Source organism: Eubalaena glacialis, chromosome 3, assembly GCF_028564815.1.
Source record: "Eubalaena glacialis isolate mEubGla1 chromosome 3, mEubGla1.1.hap2.+ XY, whole genome shotgun sequence".
NCBI lineage: Eukaryota > Metazoa > Chordata > Mammalia > Artiodactyla > Balaenidae > Eubalaena > Eubalaena glacialis.
This window is the reverse complement of record NC_083718.1, coordinates 5050235-5072599: the sequence shown is the minus strand read 5'-3', so window position 1 is coordinate 5072599 and position 22365 is coordinate 5050235. Positions and strand designations below refer to the sequence as shown.

General features: G+C 37.7%; 1 protein-coding gene across 6 annotated transcripts in view; it reads right to left on the bottom strand.

Moving 5' to 3' along the window:
• The window catches only part of DENND1B (DENN domain containing 1B), a 248657-nt gene that overhangs the window by 46462 nt on the left and 179830 nt on the right, over positions 1-22365 (bottom strand). For all 6 annotated transcript variants that reach the window (XM_061185274.1, XM_061185276.1, XM_061185278.1 and 3 more), the window contains one exon: positions 1693-1783. In XM_061185274.1, the coding sequence (XP_061041257.1) occupies positions 1693-1783 (91 nt within the window). The remainder of the gene's footprint in view (positions 1-1692; positions 1784-22365) is intronic.

The window sequence follows — 22365 nt, the reverse complement described above, 5'->3', positions numbered from 1 at the left end:
TACTGAAAATGCAGCAGTCTCTAAATCAGATGCTAACTGGTGATAAATATTCTTCTGTTCTTTTTTAAACAGTAGGACCTTTCGTGAAAAAATTTGGTGACCCTCCTCCCACCAGAAAAGCCACCTACCCTCTACTCTGTTACAGAGGTCTGCGGACCAATGGTGAAGACTACAGAATTTCACTACACAAAAGGATCATAGTTCCACCCCATTACTGTCACACGATGTCATCCTCAATCCCATATAAGATACTAGCCCCACGGGTCATAGCAATAATGAGACGGCAGGTATGTAAATGCTGAGTAGGCGCCTCAAGCAATTCGTCCACGAGCTGACAATATTTTGCTTGTCTGAGTTGAAAAGTAAAAAAGCCTTATTTTAACACAAAAGTTCCACTGAAGCTAAATTTTTATCCATAAGCTGAGGAGAGCAAGGAGCTGAATGATTCCACATTCAGCTCACTTGCTGAGTCAAGGAAACTAAGTTTTCCCCAAAGCTGAAAGCTTTCAGTGAAATGCCATGCTTACATCAGAAGAAGGTCCATAACTGCTCAGTTCATCTGTACCTCTTATAATGAACAACTGATCTCAATGGTTTTTATATTTTTGTGGTGCAAAAATAAATCTTATTCAAGATTAAAATTAAATTTGGGGAAATTTGTAGATGAGGACTTATTACTCTTTGTCTTTTCACATTTTATTTCTCAATGCTAGCAACTATTTATTCACACACAGACTAAAGGCTTTTTTGTTCCTAAATTAAACCTACATATAAGTGGAAAAACTACTATCACACCAGGTGAAAATGAACACACCAGGGATCATTTGTTTAGTCCATACCAAATCTAGAACAGCACCTGGTACACTGGAAACACTCAGTAAATACTGGCTGAAAGAATGAAGAGGACATTTCAAGGTCTCAAGCAAAATTCTCTGCCAGAATCAGGACTACGTACTGGAACATCATGTATAGAGTACCATTCCCTAAGTCATTAATTTCCTAAGTACTGTAACACTGTCTGAATTATTTACATTTCAAACAATGTAATCGCTCAATTGTATTAGTTAATTGTATTAAATAAAAATGGGGTATCACCTAACTGTGTGTCACACATACAAAATAAGACGTCTCCTTCTACTGCTTTAAGTGAGCGCTTATTACAGTGACAAGTGTAAGAACATGGGACAGTAAACTGAAAAGTCTGTTCCTAACGCCACAGGGTCTGCAAAGCAAAAAAAGGTAGACTTCTACAATGACAGTCTTACTACAGAAGCAGCTGTGGTGTTCAAACCTTTCTTTCTGGACTACATTAAAATCTACTATACCAACAACAATCTCAGTTCTTTAATCCTTAGTAGTAGATATCACTAGTAGTTTTCTAGTGGAGAAAACTAGTCAGGAGGCTGGAAAATACAAACTAATTGCATTTCTATGATATTCATCTCCAGTAATATTAAGAGGCTATCCAAGCAAACCACTACCAACTCATGAGACCACCTTAATGCCTTGAATAACATACCAGGCAAAGTAACTTAATACTATAGTTCTTATAAGATGAAAAAATGTATCTAAGATATTAGATATTTAGGAGAAAATAGTTGTTTATGAAGTAGATTCTATGAGACAACAAGTGCAAATATCAAGATAATTGTTATTCAGAAAATGGATAATCTCACTGGAACTAGTCTTTACCTCCACAAAAGCCACCTGAAGTGATCTCTTCTTCAAATACATCAGAGAAACCCTTTCCTGCATTTAGTTTTGCCAGTCGACCATCGATAAACTGAAATTAAAAAGTGTCAAATATGTTAATTTTCATTTACTTCAAAGATTTAATTTTTACTTACAACAAAAATATTAATAGCAGACACTCATATAAATTACACACATGTGTGTACACACATATAGATACATGACAAGAAAATTCTCAAACCACTGAAATAGCAGGTACTTCGTAAACAGCAGCTTATTAGTTAAATGACAAATGTACGGCACAGACTAACTTCACTAACAAGAAATAAAACAGTGTGGCGGTAAAGGTCAAAGCCTCTGTGAGGGTCTGCGTGAGGCTGCTGCCAGGCGAGCCTTGGCCCGTGAGGCTGTGTCCTCCCCCCAGGCCTCAGTTTTCTCAGTATCTGCCTCATGGCATTGCTGCAAACATTAAATTAAATTAACACAGACTTATTAGCACAGCCTCTGATGCAGTAAGCATCCAAGAAATGTTAGACATTACTATTTTTGAGGTTAATATTAACTTCATCCAGTAAAATAAAACACTCATCTAAAATGTTTTAAAGCATAACAGAGCACCAGATAATTCTCACCATTTAACAACAAAATAAATATAACTTTCACAATTCCTGGCATATGTATTGACTGAATGATCAGAACTACGGTTATGAACATGAATATTGTTCAGGTAAACGCATGTTGACTTGACTTGAATGAGGTTGTTTTAAGCAGTATATTTCAGCATTCTGAAAGAAGAGATTGGGGTGGGAAATAGATGCTACCAAGAGCACCTGGAGATCCTTTTCAAAACACAGTACCTGGAGCGTATCGTCCACCACCTGTTTTGCCCCATCTCTGTCCTGTTCCTACATACACAGCATAGCAGAATCTTGGGGTTTTGAAAAATATCCTTAGGTGATTATTTTGCTGACCAATCCCAGGCATAAACCAGTGATATATTTTACACGCACATGTACTACTGGCACTTGGTTAGTTTTATATTGTTAATCTGTGGCATCTGACACTTGTATAACTTACATTATGAAAAATATTATAAATGTTTTGAGGTTTCTCCACTCATAAAGACGGTGAAGTATCTTTAAGGCTCCATTGCATGAGAGGCAAAGGATAACACAAGAAAAACTTAAATGATGCTTGAAGAGCAGACTTGAAGATTTGGGGATTAACATAAAATGTTCATTTTCATTCTGGAATTAATTAATCCTGGCCACAATTTTTTCACCCTAGAAATTTAAAGTTTAGGTAAAATAAGGTAGCTTATATTAGTTAAAATAAGAATTTTTAAAAAATTCTCACAGTCTGCCCTAGTTTTCTGGTTAAATGGTTAGTGGACAAAGCAACTAAGGGGAGTGGTGAGGGCAGTGCTGTTCCCAGGCAGCAAGGTGAAGATCAGGAACAGCAGGAAGTCACATCAGTTGTAAGATTCTGAGACAGAAATGTCTTACAGACCCAAATTAATGAAGAATGGCAAATGAATCAAGAGATTCATATTCAAAATGTGGTTTAACTACCTTATTACCATAGAATGGTTTTAACCAAAAATGTGGTAAAATGGGTTTAAACAGACATAGTCTAAAAGGATACAGTCCTGGGGGGACCTACAAGATGGTGGAGGAGTAAGACGTGGAGATCACCTTCCTCCCCACAAATACACCAAAAATACATCTACATGTGGAACAACTCCTACAGAACACCTACTGAACGCTGGCAGAAGACCTCAGACCTCCCTAAAGATGCCTGAAGGTGACCTACATGCAGAGGCAGGGCCAAATCCAAAGCTGAACCCCAGGAGCTGTGCGAACAAAGAAGAGAAAGGGAAATCTCTCCCAGCAGCCTCAGGAGCAGCGGATTAAATCTCCACAGTCAACTTGATGTACCCTGCATCTGTGGAATACCTGAATAGACAACGAATCATCCCAAAATTGAGGCGGTGGACTTTGGGAGCAACTGTAGACTTGGAGTTTGCTGTCTGCAACTGACTTGTTTCTCATATTTATGTTTATTTTAGTTTTTACCACTTGTTATCACTGGTAGATTTATTTATTGGTTTGGTTGCTGTCTTCCTTTTTTTAAAATTTTTATTATTGTTTATGTTAATAATTTTATTTTCCTTCCTCCCTCCCTCTCTCCTCCCTCCCTTTCTTTCTTTCTTTCTTTTTTCTCCCTTTTCTTATAAGCCGTGTGGCTGACAGGATCTAAGTGCTCCTGCCTGGTGTCAGGCCTGAGCCTCTGAGGTGGGAGAGCCAAGTTCAGGACATTGGACCACCAGACACCTCCTGGCCTCACATAATATCAATCAGTGAGAGCTCTCCCAGAGATCTCCGTCTCAATGCTAAGACCCAGCTCCACTCAACGACCAGCAAGCTACAGTGCTGGACACCTGATGCCAAACAACAAGCAAGACAGGAACACAACCCCACCCATTAGCAGAGAGGCTGCCTAAAAGCATACTGAGTTCACAGACACCCCAAAACACACCACCAGACGTGGCTCTGCCCACTAGAGAGACAAGATCCAGCCCCACCCACCAGAACACAGGCACCAGTCCCCTTCACCAGGAAGCCTACACAACCCACTGAACCAACCTCACCCACTGGGGGCAGGCATCAAAAACAACGGGAACTACAAACCTGCAGCCTGTGAAAAGGAAACCCCAAACACAGTAAGTTAAACAAAATGAGAAGACAGAGAAATATGCAGCAGATGAAGAAGCAAGGTAGAAATGCACCAGACCAAACAAATGAAGAGGAAACAGGCAGTCTACCTTAAAATGAATTCAGAGTAATGATCGTAAACATAATCCAAAATCTTGGAAATAGAATGGAGAAAATACAAGAAACATTTAACAAGGACCTTGAAGAACTAAAGAGCAAACAAACAATGAGAAACAACACAATAAATGAAATTAAAATTTCTCTAAAAGGAATCAATAGCACAATAACTGAGGCAGAAGAACGGATAAGTGACCTGGAAGATAAAATAGGGGGAATAACTACTGCACAGCAGAATAAAGAAAAAAGAAAGAAAAGAATTGAGGACAGTCTCAGAGACCTCTGGGACAACATTAAATGCACCAACATTCAAATTATATGGGTCCCCGAAGAAGAAGAGAAAAAGAAAGGGTCTGAGAAAATATTTGAAGAGATTATAATTGAAAACGTCCCTAACGTGGGAAAGGAAATAGTCAATCAAGTCCAGGAAGCACAGAGAGTCCCATACAGGATAAATCCAAGGAGAAGCAGGCCAAGACACATTAATCAAACTATGAAAAATTAAATACAAAGAAAAAATATTAAAAGCAGCAAGGGAAAAGCAACAAATAACATACAAGGGAATCCCCATAAAGGTAACAGCTGATCTTTCAGCAGAAACTCTGCAAGCCAGAAGGGAGTGGCAGGACATATTTAAAGTGATGAAAGGGAAAAACCTACAACCAAGATTACTCTACCCAGCAAGGATCTCATTCAGGTTCGATGGAGAAATTAAAAACTTTACAGACAAGCTAAAGCTAAGAGAATTCAGCACCACCAAACCAGCTTTACAACAAATGCTAAAGGAACTTCTCTAGGCAGGAAACACAAGAGAAGGAAAAGACCTACAATAACAAACCCAAAATAATTAAGAAAATGGTAATAGGAACATACATATCGATAATTACCTTAAATGTAAATGGATTAAATGCTCCAACCAAAAGACATGGACTGGCCAAATGGATACAAAAACAAGACCGGTATATATGCTGTCTACAAGAGACCCACTTCAGACCTAGGGACATATACAGACTGAAAGTGAGGGATGGAAAAAGATATTCCATGCAAATGGAAATCAAAAGAAAGCTGGAGTAGCAATTCTCATATCAGACAAAATAGACTTTAAAATAAAGACTATTACAAGAGACAAAGAAGGACACTACATAATGATCAAGGGATCAATCCAAGAAGAAGATATAACAAATGTAAATATTTATGCACCCAGCATAGGAGCACCTCAATACATAAGGCAAATGCTAACAGCCATAAAAGGGGAAATCGACAGTAATGCAATCATAGTAGGGGACTTTAACACCCCACTTTCACCAACAGACAGATCATCCAAAATGAAAATAAATTTGGAAACACAAGTTTTAAATGACACATTAGGCAAGAAGGACTTAATTGATATTTATAGGACACTCCATCCAAAAACAACAGAATACACATTCTTCTCAAGTGCTCATGGAACATTCTCCAGGATAGATCATATCTTGGGTCACAAATCAAGCCTTGGTAAATTTAAGAAAATCGAAATCGTATCAAGTATCTTTCCAACCACAATACTATGAGACTAGATATCAATTACAGGAAAAAAACTGTAAAAAACACAAACACATGGAGGCTAAACAATATGCTATTAAATAACCAAGAGATCACTGAAGAAATCAAGAGGAAATCAAAAAATACCTAGAAACAAATAACAATGAAAACACAACGACCCAAAACCTATGGGATGCAGCAAAAGCAGTTCTAAGAGGGAAGTTCATAGCAATAGAATCCTACCTCAAGAAACAAGAAAAAGCTCAATAAACAACCTAACCTTACACCTAAAGCAATTAGAGAAAGAACAAAAAACCCCCAAAGTTAGCAGAAGGAAAGAAATCATAAAGATCAGATCAGAAATAAATGAAAAAGAAATGAAGGAAACAATAGCAAAGATCAACAAAACTAAAAGCTGGTTCTTTCAGAAGATAAACAAAATTGATAAACCATTAGCCAGACTCATCAAGAAAAAAAGGGAGAAGACTCAAATCAACAGAATTAGAAATGAAAAGGGAGAAGTAACAACTGACACTGCAGAAATGCAAAGGATCACGAGAGATTACTACAAGCAATTATATGCCAATAAAATGGACAACCTGGAAGAAATGGACAAATTCTTAGAAATGCACAACCTTCCGAGACTGAACCAGGAAGAAATAGAAAATATAAACAGACCAATCACAAGCACTGAAATTGAAACTGTGATTAAAAATTTTCCAACAAACAAAAGCCCAGGACCAGATGGCTTCACCTGCGAATTCCATCAAACATTTAGAGAAGAGCTAACACCTATCTTTCTCAAACTCTTCCAAAATATAGCAGAGGGAGGGACACTCCCAAACTCACTCTACGAGGCCACCATCGCCCCGATACCAAAACCAGACAAAGATGTCACAAAAAAGGAAAACTACAGGCCAACATCACTGATGAATACAGACACAAAAATCCTCAACAAAATAATAGCAAGCAGAATCCAACAGCACATTAAAAGGATCGTACACCATGATCAAGTGGGATTTATCCGAGGAATGCAAGGATTCTTCAGTATATGCAAATCAATCAATGTGATGCACAATGTTAACAAACTGAAGGATAAAAACCATATGATCATCTCAAAAGATGCAGAAAAAGCTTTCGTCAAAACTGAACACCCATTATGATAAAAATTCTCCAGAAAGTAGGCATAGAGGGAACTTACCTCAACATAATAAAGGCCATATACAACAAACCCATAGCCAACATCGTTCCTAATGGTGAAAAACTGAAACCATTTCCTCTAAGATCAGGAAAAAGACAAGGTTGCCCACTCTCACCACTTAGTCAACATAGTTTTGGAAGTTTTACCCACAGCAATCAGAGAAGAAAAAGAAATAAAAGGAATCCAAATCGGGGAAGAAGAAGTAAAGCTGCCACTGTTTGCAGATGACATGATAATATACATAGAGACTCCTAAAGATGCCACCAGAATGCTACTAGAGCTAATCAATGAATTTGGTAAAGTAGGAGCATACAAAATTAATGTACAGAAATCTCTTGCATTCCTATACACTAATGATGAAAAATCTGAAAGTGAAATTAAGAAAACACTCCCATTTACCATTGCAACAAAAAGAATAAAATATCTAGGAATAAACCTACCTAAGGAGACAAAAGACCTGTATGCAGAAAATTATAAGACACTGATGAAAGAAATTAAAGATTATACAAATAGATGGAGAGATATACCTTGTTCTTGGATTGGAAGAATCAACATTGTGAAAATGACTCTACTACACAAAGCAATCTACAGATTCAGTGCAATCCCTATCAAACTACCACTGGCATTTGTCACAGAACTAGAACAAAAAATTTCACAATTTGTATGAAAACACAAAAGACTCTGAATAGCCAGAGCAATCTTGAGAAAGAACAATGTAGCTGGAGGAATCAGGCTCCTGACTTCAGTCTATACTACAAAGCTACAGTAATCAAGACAGTATGGTACTGGAACAAAAACAGAAATATAGATCAATCGAACAGGAAAGAAAGCCCAGAGATAAACCCACACACCTATGGTCACCTTATCTTTGATAAAGAAGGCAAGAATATACAATGGAGAAAAGACAGCCTCTTCAATAAGTGGTGCTGGGAAAACTGGACAGCTACATGTAAAAGAATGAAATTAGAACACTTCCTAACACCATACACAAAAATAAACTCAAGATGAATTAAAGACCTAAATGTAAGGCCAGACACTACAGAACTCTTAGAGGAAAACATAGGCAGAACACTCCATGACATAAATAACAGCAGGATCCTTGTTGACCCACCTCCTAGAGAAATGGAAATAAAAACAAAAATAAACAAATGGGACCTAATGAAACTTAAAAACTTTTGCAGAGCAAAGGAAACCATAAACAAGATGAAAAGACAACCCTCAGAGTAGGAGAAAATATTTGCAAACGAAGCAACCGACAAAGGACTAATCTCCAAAATATACAAGTAGCTCATGCAGCTCAATATCAAAAATCAAACAACCCAATCCAAAAATGGGCAGAAGACCTGAACAGACATTTCTCCAAATAAGATATACAGATTGCCAAGAAACATATGAAAGGACACGCAACATCACTAATCATTGGAGAAATGTAAATCAAAACTACAATGAGGTATCACCTCAGACCAGTCAGAATGGCCATCATCAAAAAATCTACAAACAATAAATGCTGGAGAGGGTGTGGAGAGAAGGGAACCCTCTTGCACTGTTGGTGGGAATGTAAATTGATACAGCCACTATGGAGAACAGTATGGAGGTTCCTTAAAAAACTAAAAATAGAACTACCATATGACCCAGCAATCCCACTACTGGGCATATACCCTGAGAAAACCATAATTCAAAAAGAGTCATGTACCACAATGTTCATTACAGCTCTACTGACAAAAGCCAGGACATGGAAGCAACCTAAGTGTCCATCGACAGATGAATGGATAAAGAAGATGTGGCACATATATACAATGGAATATTACTCAGTCATAAAAAGAAATGAAATTGAGTTATTTGTAGTGAGGTGGATGGACCTCGAGTCTGTCATACAGAGTCAAGTAAGTCAGAAAGAGAAAACCAAATACCATATGCTAACACATATATATGGAATCTAACAAAAAAGTGGTTCTGATGAACCTATGGGCAGGACAGGAATAAAGTCGCAGACATAGAGAATGGACTTGAGGACATGGGGAGGGAGAAGGGAAAGCTGGGACGAAGTGAGAGAGTGGCATTGACATACATACACTACCAAATGTAAAATAGATAGCTAGTGGGAAGCAGCTGCATAGCACAGAGAGATCAGCTCGGTGCTTTGTGACCCCCTAGAGGGGTGGGAAGGGAGGGTGGGAGGGAGATGCAAGAGGTAGGGGATATGGCGATATATGTATATGTGTAGCTGATTCACTTTGTTATACAGAAGAAACTAACACAACATTGTAAAGCAATTATACGCCAATAAAGATGTTAAAAACTAAAAAAAAAAAGAAAAAGGATCCGGTCCTGGCTTTTTTGTTAAGAGTATGAGTTGCTCTCATAAAAATTAGAACTGAGGGCAGGGGCCGTAGATTATCCATTTTTACAGCCACGTTATGCTTGGCACAGAGAAGGTTCTGATAGAACAAATGAAAATGAACGTGGAGTTTGGAGTCTGAAAGCCCTCCCTCACACTCTGCCACTTATTAGCTTTATGATCTCAGGCAACCTGCCATCTCTGGGACTCTGTTTCCCCTTGTATAAAATGGGAATAATAACGAGGGACTGAATACACTGAAACAATGTTAAAGGGCATACACTTTACATGGTTTTAAAGTTAAAGAACTATAAGTTGTGGAATTATTCATTTCATCTCGAGGTAAAAGATAGTAACTTCCAACCTTGGGCACCTTTGCTACATACAATAAATGGTTAATGTGAAAATAATATAGTTTAAAATGCTTGCAGAATTTGACTTGCACACACTTTCAGCACAGTATGATAAATCAAACTAAAGTGATCTAAGGTGATGGATTTTGAAAAAATAAGGTGAAGCAAAATGATAAATTTAAAATAATACATTACTGACAAATGGAACAAACTAAGACATCCTTTTAAAGGACTTAATTTGCCTTAAAAGATTAAGACTACAAGACTTTTTAAAAGGTTTTCATTTTTGTGTTTACTGGAAATAATCCATTCATTTTAGTTTGAGTTGAACAGTTCAAGTCTAAAAAGAGATAAATCCCCAAACTATTTACTGATGATGTGTTTTTGAGGATGAGTAACTACTCTGTGTTACTAAACTAGTGATTTGAGCCAATAGAAATTCATCACTTGGTAAAATGCCCCGTGTTATCACTGACTTTGCAAACAATCCTGTCAGTGACTGACACTTATCAACATACATACTTAATGAAAATGTCTGTTCTTAAAAGATTAATTTTGTGTGCACACACACGCACACACACACACACACACACATTACATACACACACATACCAATGCGGACACCCAGGAATAACTGAGAAGCGGTATTAATGGAGAGGAATGTTGAACCTAACAGTTCTCTAAACTCCTTTTTCTATTTTTGATTCAATAACAGCTTTTATTTTTTCCAAGTGAGATTGGTTCATGGTCACACCACTCTAATAACTCTGGAGCATTTCATAGTAAGGGAAAACAGTAGCTACAGTTGTACAGACATAATTTTGAACTAAAAAGTATTACCTTTTGGAAAAGCAATGTCTATATAATGTACCTGTCGCTTGACTAGTACTTACCCACATCACTTAGTAAACATGTATCTAAGACATAAGTTAAAATTAGGTGCAAGTAGATTTTTAAAAGAATTTATGAGTATGCTTTAAGTTAATGCTTTTTACATAAATCTTAGTATTTTGCTTTTTATTCCAAAAGTAAAAATTAAAACCTGGAACTAAACATGCTAAATAATCACACGAAAACTTAAATAACATAACTGGAAATCTCAAAAACATTCATAGACATAATTCCATACTATAGATTCCATAATTTACTTATAAACTATAAATAGACAAAAGTTATTTAAAAAGAATAAATATAATTCTCAAGATCAATAACATCATCCCCTCTAAGTCATTAACAGTTGCAAGAACTGGATTTTGTTAATCCATACAATGTGCTCTTAAAGTGGTGTAACAGGTTACAAGATAAATGTAATTTAAGCAGCGAAACTGCTTCCTGCTGACTCTTTTTTTTTGGATATTGACATCACTAAGGCTTTCCAAAGAGCTTTTATCTTCAAACAACCATCTTAATAGGAAACTGAGTCAATCTAAAGAAATTATCTGTTGTTGTAAATGCCCTTCAGTAAGCACTATTGTTAAATGGAAATGAACATCTCCACTTCAGTTTTTAACATGTAATTAAATATAAAATGAATTTTTACAAATGTAATAAAACATAAAGAACAGACTTGATGGCAAGCATCTTTACAAAAAATATAAAAAGTATGTTCTGATCAGATTCACAAGTTAAACGTGAATAGATGGCCAGAGGGAATGTATCTTTCCTCTGAGAGACAAAGTGTATGTTTTTCATAGTTCTTTGATTCTTCACCAGTCAGCGAGTTTCTGGCATTTAGTCCAAAACTCCAAAACAAGTTATGCTATTAATCCGTGTTCTGATGACTTCAGTGGTCTAGGAATATGTCCTATAAATATTTAATTGCATTTGATCCATCAAAACTCTGAGGACGACAATAATTAAATTTCAAGATTCTTATATGATTTTAAAAGAAATATTTGATTTTTTAATTAAAAGCTCATAAAAAGATTGTTCTGGGGAGAGGGGGCCAGGGGAGCACTTCTCTACCAAGCTGGGGAGGGGGGAGGGGGAGGACTGTTTTTAGTGCCAATGTGACAGTCTTGTCCCTGAAGAAAAGCGGCAGATACACTGGAGCCACACAACACACAAACCCACACGCCCACACCCCTTCTCCACCTGAAGGAGAAATGACCAAGTCTCAAAAATTTACCTCGTATTAGAAACCCTTCTTGGGCACAAAGATAACTATTAAAGTCTTGAGAGCTAGAGAAAAAGACATTTTTTAACGAATTGGAAATCTTTAGAAATTTAAAGAAAAGTTTAAATACTGTAAAAAAATTACTTTTAAAATATATTAATTTCTTATGGATCTTTAAATTTTCCTTTCTATATAACGCTTTGGGCTAAAAAAAAAAAAAGTAGTCTAATTTAAATATTTCTTCTTAAACAGGCTCAGTAAACCTTGACAGGTTAGTGAAAACTACACTGAAGTGCTACAATAAATTAATCAACAGATACTTACAGACATCTGCTAAATGCTAGGCATTCAGTTAGTAGCTGTATATAAACACAAACTGCTATAACAAGTGGGAAAAAGGTAGGTCAGCTTAAAGCTAAACCAAGAGAATTAAGTATGTGAAGGAACAGAAATCGTTATTTTTATTTCATTTCAAGGATTAGGTAATCATATGACTGTAGTATACTAAATTAGACCACCATGGTATAAGGAACAGAAAAACACTTTGAAGGTATTATAAAAAGCCCACTCAGTGCAATTTATCATCAGAACTAATAAATTAATGGGACAACAACGCTCCTTCCAGGATATATCAACAGACACAAAATAATCTGCAACAGAATTAAGTCTTTTGAGCTTCATGACCACCAGACAAAAAAAATTCATTAATTTGTTCATTCAATAAACATTTAATTGAATGTTTACTATATGCCAGGCACTTTTCTAGATGCCTAAAAAAACAGAAATGAATGAAACAGACAAAAATTCAAGCGTTCGTAATGTTTAAACATCTAGCGTTTGGGGACGGAGGGACAGAACAGATAGCATGAAATAAATGTAATAAATTATGCAATGTGTTAGAAGGGAATGAGTGTTGGAAAATAAAACAGACCTGAACAAGGGAGCTCAGGGAGTGTGGGGCAAGGAGCTTTCAGCTGTCGACAGTGTGGTCCAGGGCAGACATCACCATGAGGACGACACCTGAGCCGAGGCTGGAGGGCAATGAGGCAGCGAGCCCGTGGTCCGGGGGAGAAGAGGACCCAGGAAAGGGGAACCACGGGCATCAACAAGGCACAGAGCAGGTGTGGACGCACCCAGCAGGCCTGTACCGAGGTCCAGGGGTTTAGAGAAAAACCAAGCAGCAGTGATGCCTGTTCTCACCTTAATTCACAATCTGCTGTCTCAACGGTGCTCTGAACGATGCCGAACAACCTCCTTTTTCTCCAGACCGCTCACTCTCCATCTACTTCAGGTCTTCTCTCCCCTTAAAGGTCCAACCACCTCCCCTTCCTCTCTCAGCCCATGACCTTGCTTCCTAATCTCACTGGGAAAAAAAAAAAAGAAACCTAAAGCAACTGAAAGAGAAATTCTGCCAGCTCCTGGCTCACGCCCCCGCTCCTTCCTGCTGTACACGGGGTGTCTGCTCCTCAGGGACCAGCTCCTCTAGCGCTTCCCCCTCCTATCTCCTGAGTAGACCCGTCTCTGCCAGGTCTGCCCTACAGCCCACGAACACGTGCCTTCTCCTCCTGACCCCATGTCTTCTCTGGCCTTGTCCACTTTGACGCTCCTCTTTAGGGTAAAACTCAGAAGCGTGGCCAGTACTGTTGTCTCCAGGCCCTCCCCGCCTGCACCCCAATCACAAGGTCTCCCTCACCTCTCCGGTAAAGCTGCTCCTGCTGGGGTCATCCTACCTCCATGTTACTAAATCCAGTGCTCAAGTCCAAGTTCTTCCTTTAATCAACCTGTCACAAGCATCTGACACAGCTGGTCCCTCCACTATGGTGTCCTTTCTCTACTTGGTCCCAAAAGTACTCACTAGCCTGAATTCTCTCCTACCTCCAGGGTTACTCACTCCTTCTCAGCCTCCTTGGTCATTGCCCTCTGCTATTTCCTGGTCCCTGGACCTCTGGTCATTCCTATTCATACTCACTCCTTTGGTCGTCTCACTTGGTCTCCAGTCTAATGACTTTAACTACTATCTACAACTGATGACTCCCAAATTTATATCTCAGGTCTAATTTTCGCCTCTGCCTCATCTATCCATTTGCCTAATAAATATCTTACTTGGATGTCTAAAAGGCATCTCAGACTTAACATGTCCAAAACTGAACTCTTATTCTTCCCACCAAAATTTCTCCTGCTCACAATCTTGCCCATTTAGATAAAATGCGAATACATCCTGCCAGTTTCTTGGATGAGAAATCATGCAATCATCCCTGACTCCTTTCTCTCACACTGCACGTTAAATCTTTCAGAACATCCATTGGCTATCTTCAGAACAGATCCACAGTCTGACCAGTTCTCTCATCTTCCACAGACCAGTTCCAGACTGCCCTCTCTTCTCACACAGATTACAGCACAGCCTCTATATCTTCCTTCTGCTTCCCCCATGACCACCCTACAGGATGGTGCCCAAATGCCACATTCCCCATGAAATCTACACTGACTATGCTACTGTAAGGTGCAATCTCACCCCAACCCCTGGTGGTCCCCCTTCTTGTTCTATTTACTTTTCCACAGTCCTTATCATCTCTGAACATTCTACATAATTTAGTTAACTTATTGTTGGTCCCCCTCCCACTAGAAACACAGAATTCACAACGTCAGAAATTCTTTTCTGCTTTGTTCTCCAAAGTATCCCAGCACCCAGAACACTTCCTAGTAGACAGTAGACACTCAAATTATACTGTTGAATGAGAGAATGAATAAAGAATACTGAGATGAGTGTTTCTAAAATTTTAGTGTGCCTATTTTTATGGTATTTCATTAATAATGTAAATTTCTGGGTTTTAATCCAAGCCTCCTAAATCCAAAATTTTTGAAGGTGAGACTCAAGAAGATGCATCTTTAACAGACTTTCTAGCTAAATCTGACGCAGGTGGTTTGAGCCCACATTTAGACAAACGCTGTTTAGGATACTACTTGAAATTCGCTAACAAAGGATGCTGAAAAAAATGTATCCCTGGTCCTAATAAGCTCTCTCTCCTTGTGTATTCCTTTTTCTACCAATAGGTGTCCATGTCTTCCCTATGTCACATGTTACTTTTATTCTTTTTTCATGTTATAAAATATGTGCTTGATACAATTACCATCTCCCATCCATTCATATGTCAAATATTTCCTAATACTCTCGAACTGTTGAATTTTTAGTACTAGTAATGCATGTGTTGATCTTAGCTATAGATAACATACCATAAATAAGTAACTATCGTGCTTCTTTCAAAAAAGATCAATAGGAAAATGTAGAAATGTATAAGAATTTATTATTTATGTTAAAAGCTTTCTAAAATCTCCAGCTAACATAAAAGGAAAATATTTGGCTTTTGACCCACTCCTTTTATCCAATATCTTATGAAGTCAGAGAAAGTGGGTCGTAGCACAAAATACAGAGAGCACTGAGGATCCCACAGAATTTTCACTTTCATACACTATACCATTAAGTGACTCTAGGTTTGAAATTATAGACACCACTCAGTTGAAACACCTGACTCCTACAATGTTTGGATTTTCCCAAATGAAATAGATGAAGAGCTTACAAAATATCCATTATATTCAATTTTATGAGCTCATCATCTACCAAAATCATAAAGACATTTTCCTGCCTATTTCTTATAACAGGAATAGCAGTTTTTATTTGATTTCTTTATTTAACAGTATTAAGTGTCTACTATAAACTAGATATTAGGATACAAACACTTTAAAAATGATCCTTGTCTTTACAGAGCCTACAACTCAGGAAGGAGCCAAACAAACCAACAAATATCATATGGTACAAATCCAAGATGCTAAAAGGCAAGGAATTCTTAAAAGACTGAGAGATCAAGAAGCTGCAAAAGGGACTTCTGAACCAAGTCTTAAAGAATGACTGAGTTGAGTAACGTAAAATGGAGAGAGAGCGTTCAAGCCAGAGAAGACAGGAAGGCAACAAGCATAGATGCATTTATTCATTCCTTTACTCCTGAAGGGATGGTAAGTGTTAGTGGCTCTGTGGATCCAAGTCCTAACTCTACCACATACTAGCTGCTGTGTACACTCTTAGCAAATTATTTAACCTTCCCATAATTTAGGTTTATAACCTGCAAAGTGGCAGTAATAAAGTAGGTCATTGTGAAGACTAAACTAGTCTAGATAAAGCACTCAAACAGTACCCTGCCTAAGTCAATAGTCAATAAATGTTATTTTTATTTATTCATAATGACCATCATTCATTCTCTCACTATTTACTAAGTATCCATTACAATTCAAGTGAGAAGCATAAAGAGGTGAAACCATTTTCAGAGACCTAAGAGCAAACACCCAGAATGGCTGCAGTAAGGGTATTTAGAGAAGTATTAGAGAAAAAACTAGAGAGACAAATGCCAGAAGATGACGGATTCTGTGTGCCAGGCTAGGGTGTGAACGTCACCCTAGATATAATGAGAAAGATGTAAGATTTGCTTTTCAGAAAGAATGCTCTCAAAGCAGACTGGAGGATGGCTGGAAAGGGGTGCTAAATGAAAGAACACAAACTGGTTGCCCAACAAGTCACTGACACTGAAACAGGGGAGAATAAAAAAGGTAAATCTAATATTTTGAAAGCAGAATCAACAGAACATAGTAAACAACTAGAAACTGGGTGCAAGAAAGGTTCGTGGTGATGGTATGAGAAAAGATGACGCCTAATTTTCTGGTTTAGGCAACAGGGTAGAATTAGTTCCCAAAAGAAGGGGTGCAGGAGGGGCCAGTATGTGTGTGTATGTGCAGATGCACGTATGTATATGGGTGATGCACGTGTTTGTATGGGAGTGTATGTATATGCATACACGCATGTATACATTTGCATGGGTCTAGACTAAAGATATGTTTAGGACTTATCATAATAGGTAATTAACGCATGTATGGTCCTACATAAGGAAGCCCAGTGAGCTGGTATGAGCTAGAGACGTAGAGATCTGAGGACAGAGACATTCAGGGTACAGACAGAGGCAAGCGTAATGATAAAGGGCCCAGGAGGAACTGCCTAGAGAAAGGGAAAAAGTTAGAATGTTATATCACGGATAAAAAGAACAAGAGTATTCTAAGAAGTACTACTAGTCAATATGCCAATAACTGAGCAGAGAGAGGGCTCTTTTCCTATTCACTACAGCTGTAGAAACAAAGGCTACCCTCGCAGGAGAAACCACATGCCCGCTCTTTTTAAAAACAATTTACACTAGCCAGGACATGGAAGCAACCTAAGTGTCCATCGACAGGTGAACGGATAAAGAAGATGTGGCACATATACACAATGGAATATTACTCAGCCATAAAAAGAAACGAAATTGAGTAATTTGTAGTGAGGTGGATGGACCTAGAGTCTGTCACACAGAGTGAAGTAAGTCAGAAAGAGAAAAACAAATACCATATGCTAACACATATATATGGAATCTAAAAAAAAAAAAAAAAAAAAATGGTTCTGATGAACCTAGGGGCAGGACAGGAATAAAGACGCAGACGTACAGAATGGACTTGAGGACACGGGGAAGGGGAAGGGGAAGCTGGGATGAAGTGAGAGAGTGGCATGGACATATATACACTACCAAATGTAAAACAGATAGCCAGTGGGAAGCAGCTGCATAGCACAGGGAGATCAGCTCGGTGCTTTGTGACCACCTAGAGGGGTGGGATAGGGAGGGTGGGAGGGAGACGCAAGAGGGAGGAGATATGTGGATATATGTATATGTATAGCTGATTCACTTTGTTATAAAGCAGAAACTAACACACCATTGTAAAGCAATTATACTTCAATAAAGATGTTAAAAAAAAAAGAAAAGAAAAATTACAAACCAAAAAAAAAAAAAAAAACAGGTGTTCTCTTCCAGTATGCAGAATGAGAACATTGTTGGATGGGAAAGTTTGAGAAAGACACATTTATATTATCTTATGAGGAACACTAAAACAGGTTTTGCCAAGTTGAATTTCCCTATCATTTTCCACTCTGATAAAGTTAGAATATGGACAAGCAGAATTATTTTGTGGAAAAAATGTATCTACTGTAATATATTTGAGCTCCAGATGTCCAACAGTGACCTAGGCTGCCAGCGAACAGAGAGTCTGTATTCATGGACATCCCACAGGTCTGTGGTTCTGCATGAGGCTCTGGGATCTCCACACTAAGTTCAGCCACGGTCCTTGGCCATGGAGAGTGTATAGTAAAATGAGCAGAAACAACTTTAGTTCCCGTGGCCTTAATAACAAACAATACCCAAGAAAATAATTTCCTCTGCTGGGTTAGTGTAATAGGAAACAAAAGGAAGAGACCTAAAAATAACGGCTTAAATCTCTGTAAAGCTGCAAGCTAAAGAAGGTGCTGTCAAAACCATGAGTTTAAGAAGTGGTTTCTGGGATTCCTTCCAAATCCATTATCTAAAGAGGAATTTATCCAAATGGAACTTCCTATCATCTGTCTAAGCCATGTTTATTCCATGGTATCATGGAATGTTAGAGCCGAAAGGTATCTCAGACTTAGTGACCTTTTAGTCTAATTCATGTTACAGATGCAGTAACTGAGGTCTAAAGAGTATAAGAAGTCAGCTGTGAGTGAAAACAAAGCCTATTACCGGCGAATCCAGAAATAGTAAAAAAAAAAAAAAAAAAAAAAAAAAAAAAAAAAAAAATATGTTTTTATACAACACTTAAGGAATTTAAATAATAATAACTTAAGTAATTAATAGCCTAATTAATAATGACAAAGCCAACTACCAGAACATTTCCTCCCTACAGAAAAGATCATAATCCTTTCAGCTTATCCTTTCCTTGTCTTTCTTTATAGTTTTATCACGTTTCCCTAAATAATACATTATTTAGTTTTCCTCGCTGTTGAACATTATTACATAAAAGGACTCATCATATCAATTCTTCAGTGATTTGTTCCTTTAATTCATTCACATTTAGTTTTACTGAAGCTCGTTCATCTCCCTGTTGTGTAGCTGTTCTATTGTATGAATGTAACAATTTACTCATCTTAATACTGATGACTGTCTAAGATTACCAGCAGTACTTTGCTGTTATATGAGTAATTTTAGTAGATGATTTTTGGTGCAGAATTTAGAGTGAAATTGCTGGGTCAAAAGAAACTGAAGTTTAAGTCATAGCGCCAAAGTGTTTTGTCAATAAGTTGTGCAAATTTTCACTCCCCTCAACAGCTGAAACTTGGTCCCGTGCTCCATGCCTTTGCCAAAATTTGAGATTTTCAGGTTTTTAAAACTGGGCCAGTCTGGTGAGTGTGAGGTGGTATTTCATTATGTTTTTTATTTGCTGTTCTCTGATTACAGATGAGGTTGAGCATCTTGTATATCTTTATTAGCCATTCAGGTTTCTTCATTCGCATGTGCTTATCCAAATCTTTTGCACAATTATATGTTTTTTACTGACATGCGGGAGTTTGTTTTTTTATATTCTAGTTTCTAAACTCTTGGGTGGTTCAAAAGTATTGCAAATATGGAGTCTTTTGATGGCCAAAAGTTCTTAATTTCAATGAAGTCAAATTTATTAGGCTATTTCTTTATGTCCTAAGTAACTTGTCTTTATACTCAAAGTAATAATGTCAGTTTGGTGTCTTACTTTCTAAATCTTTATGGTTTTTTTGGCTAAATTATATATGTGAGGGGTTCCAATGGTAATAGATAGAACCCTTCTCAAAGGGAAACATTAGTGTTTTAAGTATGATGTTTATTGCAAATATCTTTAATCATGCCTTTTTGATTTTATCATGACTCTCATGAATATTACGAAAAATCTGTGCATCTGTTGAGATGATCTAATGATTTTACTCCTATAATCAGTTAACGTAGTGAATTACATTCATAGATTTCCTAATGTGTAACTACCATTTAATTTCTGGAATAAAGTCAACCTGCCCATGAAGCAGTATCCTTTTTACACCTTGTTAGAATTGGCTGAAAATACTTTGTTTAAATTTTTGCATCTGTGGGCATGAGTGAGCCTGGCTTATAATGTTTTCTTCTCATGCTGTCTTAGGTTTTAGAATCAAGGTTATCCTGGCCTTACAAAAGAGACTGAAGAGTATCTCCCTTTTGCCATAGTCAAAACAGGAATTTTTTGGAATTTGAAGTGGAACCATTTGATTCTGGAATGTGTGGGAGAATCGGCCTGTCTTACACAGTAAATATTGGTTAAATTTAATTAACATATTTACCATTTATTTTGCTCTTCCTTCCTTCTTGCATTTCAGACATTCCATCTTGGATCTGAGAAAACTTTCTCTCTGAATTACTTTCTTAAAGTACTTCCTTAAGAATTCCTTTCTCCTGTTGGTAGGGTAGTCAGGGTTCAACCAGAGAAGCAGAACCAGTAAAAGATTTAAGAGACAGATAGACAGATACATATATACATATGAGATTTATTACAAGAAACTGGTTTACATGATTATGAGGGCTGGCTAAGCAGGTCAGAAATTCATAGGATAGGCAGTCAGGAAGGACAGACCATGGGCAGGTGGGACCACAGTCAGGGGCCGATGCTGCCACCCACAGGTGTAACTTCTCTCTTTCAGGAAAATCTCAGTCCTGTTTTACAAGCCTTCCAACTGCTTCCGACAGGCCCACCCAGCTTATGTAGGATTATCTTCCTTATTTAAAGCCAAATGATTAGGGGTTTAAATTACACATGTAAAAATACCTTCACAGCAATACTTAGATTAGCATTTGATTAAATAACTGGGGGCCGCAGCCTCACCAAGCGGACACATCATTAAAGCCAACACAGAGGGCAAACTCAGCTTTAGCAGGGAAATGTCTTCATGGCACTCTTGCAATTAAAAGGTATTTTAGTTGGTGTAGGATTCTAGGTATTTTTTCTCAACACACTGAAGATATGGCAGTATCTTCTGGATTCCACTGCTGCTGATGTGAAGTCATCTGTCAGTATTTGCTCTCTGAAAGTAATCTGTTTTTTCTCTTTTAAAAAAATTTCCTCTTTATTGAATGTTTTAGAGCTGAATCTGCTGTGTGGGTGTAGATTTCTTCTTATTTCCTCAGTTTGGAGATGTGGGACTTCCTGAATTTATAAAGTGTGCATGTAACTGGCTCTGGCCCTGTCCTTCCAACCAGCATCTCTCCTCCACTTCCTGTCTGCTCCTTTTAGAACTGATTGTATGGATTTGAGACATTTCCACTCCACCCTTTATGTTTATTAACCTCTTACATTTTCTACTTCTTCATGGCTCTGTACTATATTCTGGATAATTTCTTTTTCACATCTTTCAGTTCAGCAAATCTCTCTTTAGTTAGATCTGACTGGCTATTAACACATCAATTTCCTTTCATTTAAATTACATACTTCTTTACCAGTAGTTTATTTGCTACATTCTTAAAATTGTCTTTACATTCTTTAAAGTTTTTACGCCTTGAACATTTTTAAAGCTTGTCTTTTATTTCTTTGAACATCTTAAGCACAGCTATTTTATATTCTACTTCTGTTACATCCAGTATTTGAAGTCTCTGCAAGTCAGTTTCTGTCTGCTGTTTCTGGTTCACGATTTGTTTCCCCGTATGTCTAATGACTTTTAGGAGTGAAATTTCTCTTTGGGATCTTAGCTGGGAGAATTCCTTGATGCCTGGATGAAGGTGGATTCCTCAAGGAGGATGCGTATTTGCTTCTGCCTGAGGGCACTAACAGTCAGGATAACTTTACACTTGACTTGAGTTTGGTCAGACCAAATCAGGAATTATTAATTCAGGCTTCAGAGTCCTGTGCATGCTGGTGAGTGGCAACTTCTCAGCAGTGCTCTTTCCTCCCCTCCACTCATGCCAGAGCTTCAGATGTACAATCCCCAGGAAGTGGCTGAAGGGAAGGAGCACCTTTATTTCTTGTTTACCTTTACACTAAGTCTTCCCAGATTTATGGGAGTTGAATCTCCTATCACACTTCTCATCTTGGAGAGTAAGCACTGGGCTTTGTCTCCTGTGACCCTCACCACAAGATGTTTTTTCAAATTCTGCATTTTAAATTGTTTCAGTACATAAGTGAGCTCCGAATCCTTCCCTGCCATATTATCAGAAATTACAGTTCACTTTAATGCTTACCTTAAAATTATATGCTTCTCTCCTGGGTTCATGTTCTCTCAATTTTGATGCATAAGAATTGTCGAATAAAGAGAGGACCTGGGTAGTTCTTGACCCATAATGGATCACAAACTCATGGTCAGGAATACTAATCATTTGTACCTAATAAATATTTTTATATTCTTTCAGAAAGATCAGTAGTGTCTTTGAGAATTCATCTATGTTGATAAT